The following is a 16,640-nucleotide window of genomic DNA, read 5'->3' on the forward strand; positions in this document are numbered from 1 at the left end:
CTTAACTCAGCCTTATAGCCTTGTTCAAAGCTTGTTTAAACTTATATGAATGGTAGTTCAAATTTTACCCCCCACAATTTTAAAAGCAAATGAGTCAATTTATAAGTTATAACTAATATTAGAAAAACAATTATCACTCATTTTGTCTTATATTTTTTTTTTTTGATAACTTAAAATATTCGGGTCAGTTTTTGCTTCTCTCGACCAATCTTTAGAGAATTAATCCCATCGTCTTCTAGTAGGGCTCAATTAAAGCTAAAGTTTTGTATGAACTAATCCAACACATAGATCAAGAGCATTGAACTTGAGATTTAGAGATGATCAAATTCTAAAATCTCAAATTTATACCATTAGATCAAAATCTAAGGGTATGTTTGGTTTGTGTTTGAGAGATGTGTTTTAGAGATAAAAAGTACGAAAAGTTATTTGGTTTGGTTTTTTTCAAAAGATGTTTTGGAAAATTATTTTGAGAGAGAGTTTTGGAAAAAGTGATTGATTTGATGTGTGTGAGAGAGAGATTTGTTTGGAAAACTTGTTTGGTTTACAAGTTTTGAGAAATTTTTTTAGAAAAATTTGTTTGGTTTAATTACTTTTAAAAACTTATTTGTAGAGAAAATTTCTCAAATTTTTTTCAAAAATACAAACCAAACGAACCCTAAAAGTTTATTTTTATCTCATATATGAAGTGAATGATGTGCATACGTATAATTTTGGTCAATTTAGATATGACTTAAATCAAATCATATCAGGTTGATAATTTAAAAATATAGAATAAAACTAATGTATTGAAAAACTGAACCAATCAATTGTCGAATTTTTTGTGCACTCCTAAATGGGTTGGGACTAGTTTCCGGGTCAGGGGCGGGTTGTCCATGCCCGAACCTTTCTATAAAGCCCTAGCTAGTCCTCTGTTAGTACCAAATTGTGCTGACGACAACAACAACTGGTTCAGTCATTTTGTCGAACAAGAATGAGAATTCAAAGCCTCCGAGCCACTACGACCTTGTCGAGCGTCCATTCGAGCTCTGCAATCTACAATGTCAACAACAACAACAATCAGCAAAAGTTTTTCGGAACTGTGTCTTCATCAATCTCCAGTATGTCTGCTTCCATTTCGTCTCTTTCATCGTATGCCACATATGTTGAAGCATTTTTTGTAATGATTGAAGTTGAGGTTGTTTGATTCGTGCAGGAACTCGAGGGCTGTGTATCCGATGCGGAGTTCGATTTAGGCCTTGTATTGACATACACAAGGTTGTACTACTTTAAAAAACTACATATTTTTTAATTTTGTTGCTCATTCATTGTTTAGTGTTCCTACAGGTTTAGCATGATTGTGTGTGTGTTTCAGTGTATGTGCACATAAATACAACCAAGTTTTTATTTATTTTTATTTATTTTCGTGATTGTAATTTCCAACCTTGAAGGAATTGGGTTTTAATTTAGAAAAATAAAGTAATGTCAAAAGATTCATCCAAAAAATTAAAAAAAAAAAAAATCCTAGAGAGGTTTTACTCATTTCTAGTTTTCTTAGAACATTTTTTTGAAGATTTGATATTATACTTCATTTTTTAGTTATAAATTTAATAGATTTAAGATATGAATGTCTTTTTCTAGAGATTTAGAAAAGAAAGTAACAAGAATTGAAATTGGTGTCTAGGACTTCATAATTTGACATTCTGAATGCTGAGCATAGACAATCAGTGATGTAGGATATGTGCCTATCGTGTGAGATAGTTAGTGGCTTATAACTAGAGCGGGGTGATGTTTTCTAACGAACTTTGATGAATAATAATTGATTTGATATTGAAATTCTCTCCCTCTAGAAGCCTTTGGGTTCCTCTCTACAATTTATCTCTCTCTTGTTCTTGGATCCCATCACACAGGTTATGGATGCATGTTGTTGGTTTGGCTGGTTGTTACATAGCCATAAAGGCTACCACATGTCAATATCAACTGATTTTCCCATGTTGTTTTGGTCTGTGATTTCAAATTAGTCATGTAATGGCTTTAGGTAGAGGTTGCGACCAATTTTTATGAGCATTACACAAATTCTCACACTTTAAAATAGATTTTGAGGGTTACAACTCAAGTCTCACTTAGAGGTAGTACTCAACAAAGTGGAATGTTGATATCTATTCAACCTAAAGTTGACACCATAAGTTCAAGTTCTATGATGAGACATGCTCCTCAAATCTTGATACTTCTGCTGAATTTAAAATGCACATTCATGAATGAGCTACATGGAGTGGACCTTGTGTTTGTTAATAAGCTAAGATTTGAACGATTCTTATGAATCTCCTCTCTCTCTCTCTCTACTGATGATTTTTGTATATCTTGTACTAATGATCATTTATCTTCCCATGATTTTTTTGCTAATGTTTATTTGAATGCAATGCATTGCATGAAGTGTGATGCTTGTGACTTTTGCTTTGATGCTAATGAGGAGCAAGAACCCTGTCATGTCCTATCACCTTTTAAATTGCAATTTGGATAGTCCAATGGTTGGCTTCTGTACTACTATCCTATGCTAGGCACTGTCTGACCATCAAAACATGTATAAGCTATTTGATTGCCGCTTCTGAGTGTTTAAAGTTCTTCTTTGTGGCAATTATAAAAGTGACTCATTTTAAATTTCGCGTTTAACATATAAATTGTTTCAGGGGAAAGTTAAGCAAATTGTGGGGTCTACCATTCAGGATTTGAAGGAGAGTGGTTCAACTCCGGTAACCAATTTTGAATCAGATAAGTCAGCGGCAGTGTATGCAAACCTATACAAAGAAGATGGGCTTATAGGTGGTCATGTAATTATGATTGGAGCTGATCCTGTAAGCAAATCTGCAGCCATTGAAGCACTGCATGCCTATCCTGGTAGACGATAGTTACTTTCTCCTTATATATTGTTGTTTACATTGTTTAATATTGTTCTGATGTGTTTTCTAGTTTATGCATGCCAGTTACTAACTGGCTGTTAGTACAGAATAAAATTGCATATCAGTTGTTTTCTTATTCATCGAGTAATAAGCATTAGTTCATTATGAATGTTTGTTGGACCAGCTGAAAGATAAAACTCAATTAATAAATAAAACTGTGTCTAGCACGAATTGGTTATAAGAAGTATGGGTGGAACAGTGTAATGTTCTTAGAAATAATTAGTCTACTGGTCCTATTGGCAATACTTGTGTGTGTGTGTGTATGTAATATGTATATTTATATATGGTAACTAAGATTCTTATTGATTGGAGCCTCCCAATTGTTTGGCAGAATTTGATATATTGTATCTTCATTATGGAACTGGATTCTTTTAAAATTGGTTACTGTCATGGTTTTTTTCTTTCTTTATTATGCTGACTGTATTTTGGAGTTTTATAACTCACGTGATCAGTGCTTTTCACATTCTTGGAATTTAATTTGCTCATATATATGATGTATAAAACTATGTACATATGGATAGTTATATTATATACACCAAGAACCTCTAGTATTAGTTAGCCAGGATATTCTTTATGTAATCTAAAAGGCTGATGTTATTCCAGTCCCATGTTGTCTTCTCCATCACCAAAAGTTTTATGTCTCTGCTGAACTTGCTGCGAGGACCGATAACATTTAGGTGGTTTGCAAGTCGGAGGTGGGATCAATCCAGACAACGCTTTAAGTTACATAGAAGAAGGAGCCAGCCATGTCATTATCACATCGGTATGTTTTCACTTTCATTTTTTTCAAGAACTGAATCTATAATAACTTATCTATGAATGTACATCGGTGGATCTGTTATGTGTCAAAAAACAGAGCACGGTCAAAATGACCAACATAGTTAATTTATTTCTTTGTTCCCATCTCTCTCTCCCTTCTCCACCCACATGCTAATATTGTGATTTTGTGGAACTGCATATAAAGCCAATAGGCTAATTTGTCTAATCTTTGATTACATTTAGATTCCCAATTAAGATGCAGAATAAAAGCAGTCTTTTGAATTTGGATGCCATTTACTCTAATTATGAGGGTTTTATAATGAGAGAACATTGAGGAAGTTCTGTAATCCTCAAACACATATTCAGGATGGTTTATTTATGTTACTTTTTTTGTTAATCAGGTCTAATGAATGAATCTATTGTGAATTTGTATGACACAATAATGATAGAAACTCTAGTTTAAATCTCTTTGTTGAAAGCCCTTGTCCCCCTTTTTTGGTTGCAGTATGTATTCAACAATGGCCAAATGGACCTTCAGAGGCTTAAAGAACTTGTTTGTGTTGTTGGAAGACAGAGGCTCGTGTTGGATCTTAGTTGCAGAAAGAAGGTAGGAAAGTTATAGAAGATAAATCACATGTACTGGTGAGGTTTTGGAACTAGTGACTAGACTACTGTATTCAGTTCCTTTTATTGTAATTTTTATTATACGAGTTAAAGTTCATTCAAGTATTTATCTCTCAGTGTTGTAGTTCTTCTAAGAATTTAGTTGAATCTTCATTTAGCTTGGGGTTAGACTCTTGTTTTGAATATTCAGAGTAAGAGCATTAATGCCCTGACCTTGCATTGTAGAATTTCTGCGCTTTGAATTAGGCATGGGTGACTTTAAAATTCATTGTGCAATTAAAGTCCAAAGCTCACTTATATGCTACTTCACACCCACCATACAATGTGGGATGAAGTACATGGATTTGGTACCATCGAATTTGTAACACTCTCATTATCTCATATCTTATGTATGACCTTTTGTGTAATGCCCCCACCCTGCATTGTACAATATTGTTTGTTTTGGGTTAGGCCTGAACAATTTTAAATTTGGTTGTACAATGAGGGTCCAAGCTTACACTTATATGCTATTTCACACTCACCAAGATTCCAAACCTTATCCATCTTGATTCCAAACCTTAGGAGTCTTGGCTTTTGGATTTGGATCACCACAATCCACTGCTTAGGGCCACAAGTTTTTGTGTGGGGCCTGCCCACATTTTCTGTTGGTGCTAGCTGTAATACAATTTGTAATGCTCTGTTCAATGTACAATAAAGTCTGCTTTGAGCTAGGCTCGCACAGATATGAAGACTAAATACAATAAGTACAACCAAGTTGTAGTTGCAGCTGCAGAGTCTAGTCCCAAATGGTTAGAGGAGCAATAGAAGAGGGGGGAAGATAGGGATGAGGAAGTGGATGGTATAGCTCCAAGGAAGAGTGGGGGAAGCATAGCCAGAAGTGAAATGGAGTCAAAGAATTTGGTTTGTACCATTGTAATTGATGGTAGAAAATAGGAGGTTGGAGTGGAGGGAGGTAGATGAGGAGGGTCTTGATGGTGGCTACCCTTGCGTTAAAAAGAATCTTGGATATTATACCATATTATTAAGATTGAAGACTCAAATTGCGTGAAAGTTCTCTTTATCACTAGTTCCTTTTATCTCCTCCTCTGCCTCCTAATTATATTTTGATATGCAGGAAGGAAAATATGCAATTGTCACCGACAGGTGGCAGAAATTCACTGATGTATGTCTTGATCAAAAGATATTGGATTTTCTTGCAATATATGCCGATGAGTTTCTTGTCCATGGCGTTGATGTTGAAGGGAAAAAGTAAGTGTACAACTGTATTTTGTTCTTCTTGCTGCAACTTTTTATATAATACTTTGATGTTTCACCCATGTTCTTATTTCAAGGTGGTTATTTGTTGTGAAAGAAAGATCTTTGTTCTGATAAGGTTGGGACATTGATGTTTAATTGAGGAATGAAATCAATTTTCATAAGGAAAATTTCTGATCATTTTATTTTTTGTGCTTACTTTTTTGGTACTTTCCATCCTCTGCCATCTCAAACCTTAGAAGAAATGTAATGGAACTATATTTCCTTTGTCCTTGGATGTGTTGTAGTACTAGGATGACTCTCAAAACTATCACCCCACCCCTTTTCTTTTGTGTCGATTAAAGAGATGTTGAGAATTGCTTTATACATTTTGAGTTGCTTATTAGGTCATTTTGAGTGATGGCATTATAGTGGTGATGTTTGGTTTTCTATATTAGAGGCTGAGCCTTGTATCCCTTAAGCAGAAAAATAAATAAATAAATAAATAAATAAAGCAGCTGAGCCTTTCACATGATAGAGTGCTGAAAATTTGCTACTCTTCTTCTTTAGTTGTTTATCAGTATGTATTTTTAGTATTGGATTAAGAAGAATTTTTGTACTTTTTGGCGAGCATGCTTGTTAAAGTGTTTGTTGAATTTTTCATAGGTATGTTCCAACTTTTTCATAGGGCTTGAGCCCTTTTTTTAGTACTCTTAATCTTAGTCCTTACTTTTCAAGGTTCTGCTAAATGTTGCCCTGGTGGGTCTTATATGAGACATCTAAGACTTCACCAAAAATAGTTCTTTCTTGGGAGTGAACTTGCTCTCTCCAGTTCAATGTTTTGAAATACGGATCATGGAGTGAACCAAACAAGAGACCAAGTGAAGAGTTACTGGTTCAACCGCCAGGTCAACTGGTTTGAACCGGGATGTCACAAGTGCACCATAATTGCACTATTAAAAATAATGAAAATATAAGCTAGGCCACCTTTGAAACAAGGGGTGGGTGATTTGAAATAAAACAGATTTTCCTCATAGAACAAAAGCGACCAAATATCCTCTCTGCCATTTTGTTCCCCCAAGGCAGTCAAAGTGGTTGAAAGTTCTTCCTTCCAGTCATCATTCATTCATTGGGGATATTATTATTGAGTCAATATACCTAGGTGATTATAAATTAATTTTTCTTCTTATTCTTGATTAATTGTGGATCTTTTGGGTCAGTTTGCATGTGTTCAATCAAGGCACTTTCTAATTTAGTTGAAGACAACTTTACTTACAAGTGCTCAACTTTCAGTCACTTTCAAACAAATGAATTCTGTATTTGATGATAAATTTTGTTTAACATTTCCCTTCCTTTTTCTTTTCCCTTCACGAATCCCTTCCAAAATGTACAATCCAAACACAGCTTAATGGTAGTGCTATGTGTATGGTAGTACTGTGTATGGTTACCCTGCCAGTTGTGCTTTTCTCTAATTTCATTAAGTGATCTGATTTTAGTTACTGGTTTATTACAGGCTAGGAATTGATGAAGAGCTTGTGACGTTGCTTGGCAGGCATTCACCTGTAAGTAACACATTGTTTTGTGTTTGCCTTTAAGTTTGTACCTGTCATTTGCTTCAGAGGCTACCAGGCTGCCTTTCTTATTTATGCTTTCTGTTGTCTATTTTCTTTGCGAAAAACATATATATTCTAGATTGTCTTTATGTATATCAGCACACATATGCATAGAGCAGGATCACATCAACTTACACTTGTGCTCCGTTTGTTTCGATGTAATTTTCCATTGTTTGGTTGGGCAAAAATATTTTTCATGAAAAGCCCAAAAATAACTTTGATTTTAAAATTCCATAAGTTGTTTTCTGTTAACTTGCTCGACTTCTCTTGACAATTGGGGGAATGCAATATGAATGATTGGTTCTCCCAGTATCAATTCAATGTCCACAACTAATCGCAAGTTTGAGAAAGTTCAATATGAGTATTTGAAAAATTTTACAAATATCAATCTTACACTGAAAAAGAGGAAGAAAAATTATTTTTTTGCATAAAATTGTTTTACATGAAAAATATTTTTTGATGTAAAATATTTTACGTTGAAACAAATGGAGCCTTGGTGTAGAACTTTTTTTTTTTGATTGACAAGTACGAGAACTTTATTGATAGGTATTAAAGGGTTGCTGCCCCATCCACTAGTATACTTAGGCAAAAGAAGTTATACACATATTCACATAGCCATTTATATATATATCTACTCACTAGGCGAATTGTTGATTCGTTGCGGTTGGCTTGTCAGATTCCAGTGACTTATGCGGGTGGTGTCACAGTAATGGCTGATTTAGAGAAGATAAAATCTGCAGGGATGGAGAATGTGGATGTCACTGTGGGTAGTGCTTTGGATATTTTTGGGGGCAATTTGGCATACAAAGATGTTGTTGCTTGGCATGGCCAGCAGAAGGCTTTGGCAGTTTAGTTCGCCCACCTTTCTTTTTGTATGTTTTCTTCAATTTGAATTCATGTTGGTTTACATTTGGATTTGTCTATGCATTGAAGGATTGAATTTGAATTTTTCTGTGTTTAACTTAAACCTTTTGCCAAAGTAGTACAATGTTTTTGGGTGCAACATTAATTCTATGGATGATAGCTCATATTGAAGTAACTGTTGACAATTGGCTTGCATCTATTAGGGCTTCTTATCTGCCCCTTTTGATTTTAGGGTGCAATTAAAGATCTCAAATATGTCCGATCTCATAAGCATTTGATGCCTGCCATCCTAATGTTTTGGAGGATTGAAATCGATGAAGTATGAATCCTTTTGATAGATGATGAGATTGGACCTTGACACTAGTTCATAGATTTCTATACAAGTACTGCTAACTCCAATTTTGGAAATGGTAAGCTCTTGATAGCAAATTAGCAATTGAGAAAGAGCTTATTGGTCCAATTGAAGGTGATTTATTGCCTTAAATCATGCTATATATTTTTTTGAGAGGTAAATTACACTTGCAGTTTTGCTTCTACAACGAATAACTATAGGCTATCATTTAAAAAAAAAAAAAAAATTGAAACAGTATCTTTAGCACTTTCACTCAAATTGCAATTCCATTAGTAAGGTGTCAAATTGGCTAACAAAATTTGTGGCATTTTTATGCACATGGAATTTTACTATATATTCATCTTTTTTCCCCATTTTCTACTATATTTTCTCTCTATTAATTCTCTCTAAACATGATTGCATTTAGAACAAATATTGCAAATGGGGTTGGGTAGGACACTTATTGTCACCCACTATCTCTACTATGTAATTTTTTACTGTTTTGATGTGAAATTTCTTAATAATTAGTGACACTGTTACATGAGATCAGTGTTATATATACTATTTGGAAAATGTTTGGTAGCTCAAATTTTTGTGGCTCAAATGGCTCAAATTTGTCAAAACGACGTCGTTTTACACTCAAAATCTGTCAAAACGACGTCGTTTTGACAGATTTGAGCCATTTGAGCCACAAAAATTTGAGCTACCTAGCATTGTCGATACTATTTACTAAGCGTCCGGTTCCTCTAGAGTGATCTTGTGAAGTGATTGGCGCAACATGTGTCCTATTAATGGAACCAATGGTTGAGATGATCCCTCACCAAAATGACATCGTTTTGGTGAGCCAAACCCCAATTTTTTTTTTTTTTTGTGTGCAGAGTTTGCTGTTCGAGAGGGAAGAGGAGAGAGTGTAAGGAATGGGTTGGAGAGAGAATCTCTTTCTTCTCTCTAGAACCGTGTTTTGTTCTAGGGTTCTGGATTCAATCTTTCATTGAATGCGTTGGGGTTATGGTCATTTTACAAGATTTAATGGAGGATCTCAGCAAACAGAAGGGGGGCACTCCAGTTAGTGGGATACGTACAAGTGAAAGTGATGGTGAACGAGTTTCTTAGGATACAAAGATGGTTGTTGTAGAGTCTGTAGAGCTGGAAGTTGTTCGACAGTTTGAGGTCATAGATCGTGAAGTTTCAAGGGATATTTTAGGTTCAGAGCTGATTTCGGAGTTTGACATCTGTAATATGGTAAAAATTGCCCAGAGAAGTGGAGATACGGATAGTTGATCTTCGAAATCGATCTCTGATTTGGCATATCGTCTCTCCATACTAAAGGAGAGACAATTTTCATTAATTGTACATGGATTTCAAATTTCAATCCTATTTCATTTTTCGATTTGTTTTTTATTTTTTGGGTGAATAAGTTTTTCAATTTCTATTTCTTCATTGTTCTTCATTTTTTTGCTGTGTTGGATTAATGGGTTTGATCTCTCAGGAAGTTCACCGCCATGGATGACATTAAATTCATTTTCATGTGGGTTTCTCTGCAAATCCATCCATTTTCTTCTTCATCTCTCAAACCCATAAAAATCTTTGCAAATCTCTGTTCTTGAAGCTTCTTGAAGAATAGATTCGAGCGACGTGATTTCGGCAAAAAATTGTGGATCAAACTTTGCAAAAAATTTGTAGAGAGAAATTTTCCTCAACTCCCTCTCCTCCTCCTCCTCCCCCTCGATCTGCAAACTCTGCAAATTTTATTTTTTTTTTAGTCTAGCTCACTAAAACGATGTTGTATTGGCGAGGGATCATCTTAGCCATTGGTTCCATTAATGGGACACGTGTCGCGTTATAAAGGATCACTCTAGAGGAGCCGGATGCATTTACTAAACCTAGGCTTTTAGTAGACTTTCGGGCATTTGTTTGGGGTGAAATATTAGAGCAAGCTACAGTCGAACAGTGTGTACTTGATGAGATTGTAATCCAAAGATATATTACAACCAATTTTATTGTAGTCAACCACTAGGCCTCAAAGTGGGCATGCAATGTTGTAGTGGAGTTAGAAAAATGTTACCATCCCACTGATATCCAATACAATATGGGGCTCTAGTTAATTTGCCCTCCTAATGCTCCATTTCTAAGTGTGAACATAATAAACTAGTCTATGTAACTAATTGCCTGATAAAGTAAAAATCATCATTACATAATTTTTTTGTTTTTTTTGTTTTTTGAACAACACACAATTTGTTTGTTTGTTTGTTTATTTGTTTTGTATTTTTTTCCGTTTCCGTTTTTGTTTTGGGTAAATTACATGGACTTTATTTAAAGTTTGAGAAAAATACAATAAAATTTACAAATTCAACATAATTACATTGAGCTTTCTAAGTTCTTAATTTACATTATAACTTTACACATTTTTCATTAGTAATTTGTCAGTCATATGGATAAAAATATGAGGTAATCATCACTTTTATATTGAAATGTATTTCTTATCTTGTTTATCTTTATATCTTCATACCATATATATTAATTTTGAACCTTTTAACTATGTCAAAATTGTGAAACTTATTATATTTTCTCTAAATAGATAAATTGTTTTTTTGTGATATAGTTCTTTATACCTCTCTCGTACTTATTTGCAATGCCCTTAGTTTTCGCTTTTGCTTCTGCTTTCCTTGCAACAAACAAGAGCTAGATTGGGTTGTGGATAGGGGTGTTCGCAGTGCGGTTCAGACGGTTTGAGTGTAAAATTACAAATTGAATGGTAAGTTAGCGGATTGATAAATTGCGGTTTGGGCGGTTTTTGACAGATTGACGGATTAAAAAATATTCTAACTAATTATTATACATTTGCATAATATATAACACTAATTTATATAATATTTTTTGGATATATAACACAGAGTAATTTTACATAATATGTTTCATATATATAAGTTAACCACTAATTTGTAATAAATTGCATATCTTAAATCTCTCACTCTTATTTTTACATCGATATTTCATTAGAAGTTAAAAAAATATATATGTATTAATTTTAGCGGAGTGGAGTGGTTCGGTTGGAGGATTATAAATTTTAAAATTTAAACCGCGGTTAGCGGTTAGAGCGATACGGATTGATGCGAATTCGTGCGATTTTAACAGATTAAACAGTATTTTACACAATCTTAATTGTGATTATCTGACCAAATGAGACTAGGTATTAGGGGAATTTAATGGGTTTGCCACACACAGTATAAACATGTTAGAGACTTGTTCGGCATCACATTTTTAATCGACGCAAACTTAGTTCATATAATTTAAAGTTCTTTCTGCCACTTGGCAATTAGTTTTCGGTTAGATTTATCTAAAGGCTACCATGTAATTGGATAAGTGGTCTCATGAGCCTTCGGTTTGTTTCTCATGTTTTGTTCATTTCTCTACAGGGGATTATGTTTGAACTCAAAATATATCTCAATATGTTTAATTTAAATTCATAAATTTAAATTTTTATTATATCTTAATATAAATTTATTAATAAGGATAACACATATTAAATCTTAAAATAATTTTTTTTCTCATGATTCACTCTAATCAGTTATTCCTATTCAAATATCTGTATTTTCTTCTCCAAGAGATCAAAATTATTTATTCTTCTTCTTCTTCTTCCTCCCTCCAAAACTCCAATCTATCCTACCAAAACTCACCAACATCATTGTTTTTTTATTATTTTGAAATCCTAAACCCTAAAAAAAAGTTTGAACAATATCAAATAATGGATCAGAGTAATAATCAAAATAGTTTTTTGAAGCAACCCAGCAAAAAGAAGGTAAGTATTTATATAAAGGGGTTTCACAAATTTTGTAGAGTACCATCAATTATTCTCTATATCATTTTTTGATAAAAATTAAAAGGCCTAGTAGTTAGATTAACAATAACATATTATTAGAATTGTTCTTATTTTATTATTTAAATAGTATATTATTTGAGAACTACTATTTCTTATTAGTGTCTGATGCTTATGTGCTTATGAGTTTGATTTTTACTTTTTTTCACGAGCATTCTTGTGAATAATTTATAATGTAAAAGTTTTTTTTTTCTTTTTAGTATTAAATAATTTTATAATGCTTATGTAAAATTTTTGTTTTTTCTATATTTATAATGTTTATGTGCTTATTAGTTTGGTTTTTTTTTTTTCTTTTGTATTTGAGAATTATTTTCTATATTTGAAAAGTTTTTGAAATAATTTAGTTTTTTTTAGTTTGTTTATTATTTGGGTTTACCTTGAGGGTAATTTGAAAAAAATAATAAGATGTAATGAGAGTAAAATAAAATTTTAAATGATTAAATAAGATATACATAGAAATTGAGAATATATAATGATTTTTTAGGTATAAATAGAATCTCCCATTTCTCTATCACCTCAAGCGGTCCGGTAGGCCCAAATTTATTTCTTCCGTTTTGTCTATCTTTTAATCACCTCCACATGTAAAAAGTATTAGACTTACTACCCATTGTTCTCTAAGCCACTCAAGTCTACCATTGCAAATTGATTTTGGATTGGATATCTCAAAGTTCTTTTGGTGCATTATAGGTTATATTCTGAGTGAAGGTTTGACTGTTGATTGCAATAGAACTTAAACTCTTGACATTTTGATAAGATATAAGAATTATGTCCAACTGAATCGATTTTAAGTTAGATATCTGTAGACATATTGAGGTGAAACACCTTAAAAATGAAAAAAGAATAGTGTGTTGTAATGCTTTGAACATGCTCTTCACTTTTGTTGGTTCACTGAAACCCTTTTTGAGTGGGTAGGAGGAGGCTGCAAGTAAGTAACTCACTTTTTGACTTGCCTCAAAAATGGAAAAATAACCCACTCTCACAATAGATGTCCAAATTATTACTTTATTGTCTTTATTGTGCCCAAGCTTTCACAAGCCTAGGAAAAGATAAGTGGAAAACCATCATAGAGCATATGATCCTTATGGATTTAGGTTAATCCCTTCTAATTGGCAGGACAAAATAAAAGTAAAAAGATGGGTGGGTTAATCTACTCATGAAATAATATGACTTTTCTTCAACACAAAATATTGCTCTGAATAAAGCTAATTGGGAGAAGGATTCAATTAACATATGGTTCAAATATTTTAGACTTTTTGAAATAATAGTTCGAGTTTGATAAAATTAAGATTTTGAATATGAGTCTTTTAAGGGATTATTAGAGGTTTGTCTAGTCATTAATTTTAGGGCTTCTAGGGATTAGTTTTTGACTAGGTAGCTTGGGTCTAATTGGACTGGATGGTGACAAATAAGCTAGATTATTAAAAAAAAAAAATGACCTCTAGATTAGTTCTTAGTTGTTCAGATATGATATAACTCAGGTCTAATTGAGTTAGATGGGTGAGAAATACCTTGGATTATCCCAATAAAAAAAATCCTGAAGCAATTGATGAGGGTGGCTAAAGGATTAAAAACTAAAAGTATTTGAGAAAAATTGAGAAATAAAAAACTGAAGCAGTTTGCTAATAAATTTCATGAAAGTGCTCCTAAACTAAGTTACTAAAATTACAAAACATATTTTTCTCCACACCCTCTCTCCACCAACTTCTGTCACCACCTTCTACAGTTTCGACCACCACCACCATCACCTTTGGCAGCTACCCCAACCCTTTCCCCACCTCTGGTGCCACCCCTCTTCCCTTCTTACCTCCGGGTTAGTGGGGCCCCAACATGAGTGCTACTCCGATGATCTAATAGTTATATGGTTATGATTATCGGATCAATTTTTTTTTTTCTCATAAAAAATCTACATACAATAACTTAAAAACTGAATAGATTGCATTATCAAAGTAGGACCTGTGATCGTCTATAAAATCCAAACAACATGATAGTCACAAGCCTTACTCATTAACCATTTATTTTTTTTCGGAATAAATTACGCAGCAACTATTACAAGGTCAACTTACAAGTAGCAATTTATTGAGTGAAAATTCCTGTCAGTGAACTTTTCAAAAATTAAATACAAAGTCATGAAAATGTTTATAATTTTACTTTTTAATATTTATAAGGTTTATCACTAATTTGAAAATATTTTTTTAAACACCCATGGAGGTGAAATTTCTGCATTTATTAATATTATTATTATTTTTTTCCTTCTCCTCATTTTTTAATCAAACAAATAAAGCCCTTTTCTTCTTTTGATAATTTTTTATTCATTCTAAACAAACGTTAAAAAATAAAAAATATCTTTTCATTTTTCTTAAAAAAATCGTGTTCTTCCTTTTTCAACAGATTAATCTCTTTTGAAGCGCCTCTCATGAGCTCACATGCTTCATCTTTTGTAGTTTGGAAAAATTACAAAAACAATTCTAAGATTTGAACTTTTCAACAAATTAAATTTTTAATTTTTAATTTTATCAATTTAAAATTTATTTTCAATTTAAAACATTTGTTTATTTTTATTAAGTAAGAATATGATGACTAAAATTTTATTTTTTTCTTTAGTTTTATTTAAAGAAAATAAACAAATAATTTAGATTGAAAATAAATCTCAAAATTAGAATTTAAATTAATAAAAATGAAAATTTAAAATTTATTTTATTATAAGGCTCAAATCGAAAGTAGGTTTTGTAACTTTCCCCTATAGTTTTTTTAATGGTTTAAGCAATGATGATTACCACTATCACTTTACTTATTGCAATTGCGAAAGAATTTATAATATGTAATCATTTATTTGTATGGATTATGCTTTGGCACACACCTAAAAAAAATAATAATTATTCATCTGAAACACTATGAGGCATTGTCTGTATCAGGGGTGTAAATAGTTTGATTCGATCAACGCAGATCGTATTTTACGATTCGATTTTTTGGATTTTGTCGTTTTGGTTTAGTGGAGAGATTTACTTGAGATGTTAAAAGGTTGAGTAATGATAAACAAATAAAAAATTCAAATAAAATTTTTATACATAACGATGTAGTTTAATATAGATCATTCACTTTAAAATAAAACACTCACAAAGATAAAATTTATTTACCAAAATGGCATTACTACATCATTATTGTAATAATTTTTGTATGATTAGTATTTTCTTAAAAGGTTTTATAAAAAAATTGAGAATAAATGAAGAAAAAGTATGAGAATTGCTCTATAAATGTTGTTCTCACTTGTTTTTATCACAAAAAATGTATTATATTAGTCATTTAACTTCTAATGCTCAAAATTTAAAATATAAAAGTACTCAAATATAATATTTTGGTTGGTTTGGTTTGTATTGGTGTAGAATTTTTTAAAATAAAAACAAACTGAATGTTATAAACAATAGACTGAAAACCAAAATTTTGGTTGACATGATTCTATCATTTTTCCTACGCATACACATGCTTTAATTGCATCAGTATACATAGGAGGTTTTACAAAATATTAAAATAAATTTGACGATAAATAACATTTCAATAACCAATATCATTTTTAAGTGTGAACCATAATTAAAATAGATCATAACTAATATAGTCACAATCAAATCCACAGTGTCATAAATAAGAAAAAAATAAAACTTAAGTTATAATAAAAAAGCACTACTATAAGTCATAACAAAGAATAACACATTGGATCATAACTTTTAAAAAAAATAAAAAAATAAAAAAAATACAACTTTAAACTATAACTAATACTACTTTGTTTTTTTGATGGGCAACTAATACTAGTTTGTAATGTAACCAAATTGGTTTGTTTTCTTTGATTTGGGAAAGGTTTTTAGCAAAGACAAAAAATAAGAACTAAAGCTTCAGATTGTTCTCCATTAGGTTGCATTTGGATTTGAATTTGAGTAATAATTATTCATGAAGGGAAAGAAAAAAATTTGGAAAAGATGGCAAAAATTTTAATTTTAATTTTAATTTTTTAAAAAGACTTTTTCCTTCGCGTTTATTCAAAGGGTGATGATTGAGACCCCCTCCAATCACCACCCCACACACACGTGGAGGGTGATGATTGGAGGAGAATGAAAAAAAGAAAAAGAAAAAAGAAAAAGTGATCGATTAGGTGAAGAGGGGTCAAGGGGGTGGGAAAAAAAAAGGTCCAAGTCATTATTGTTATTCAAATTCATATTTCAAATACAAAAGTTTCAATGTATAAAAATTGGTTAACAAATGAGTTTTATACATAAAACTCTTTGGTAAAATTTATCATTATAGTCATCTCTGAGATTCTTTGTCCTTGATAATTCCAAAACACTTTATGCATAAGCATTTGAACTTAAAATGAAAGGATTATAAAACATCACCATCCTATATAAACAAAAATTATA

The 16,640-nt window shown here is 32.1% G+C and overlaps 1 protein-coding gene across 1 annotated transcript; it reads left to right on the plus strand.

The window, feature by feature from the left end:
* The first annotated feature begins 787 nt into the window (after positions 1 to 787).
* On the plus strand, positions 788 to 8,201 carry APG10 (Aldolase-type TIM barrel family protein). Its single transcript, XM_028231906.2, has 8 exons — positions 788 to 1,097; positions 1,193 to 1,254; positions 2,664 to 2,871; positions 3,611 to 3,696; positions 4,198 to 4,299; positions 5,431 to 5,564; positions 7,063 to 7,111; positions 7,839 to 8,201. Exons 1-8 carry the CDS (start codon positions 971 to 973, stop codon positions 8,013 to 8,015), a joined length of 945 nt encoding a protein of 314 aa, XP_028087707.2. The 5' UTR covers positions 788 to 970; the 3' UTR covers positions 8,016 to 8,201.
* The last annotated feature ends 8,439 nt before the right edge of the window (positions 8,202 to 16,640 follow it).

Source organism: Camellia sinensis, chromosome 3 (genome assembly GCF_055761805.1).
Source record: "Camellia sinensis isolate YWXY chromosome 3, ASM5576180v1, whole genome shotgun sequence".
Classification (NCBI taxonomy): Eukaryota; Viridiplantae; Streptophyta; class Magnoliopsida; order Ericales; family Theaceae; genus Camellia; species Camellia sinensis.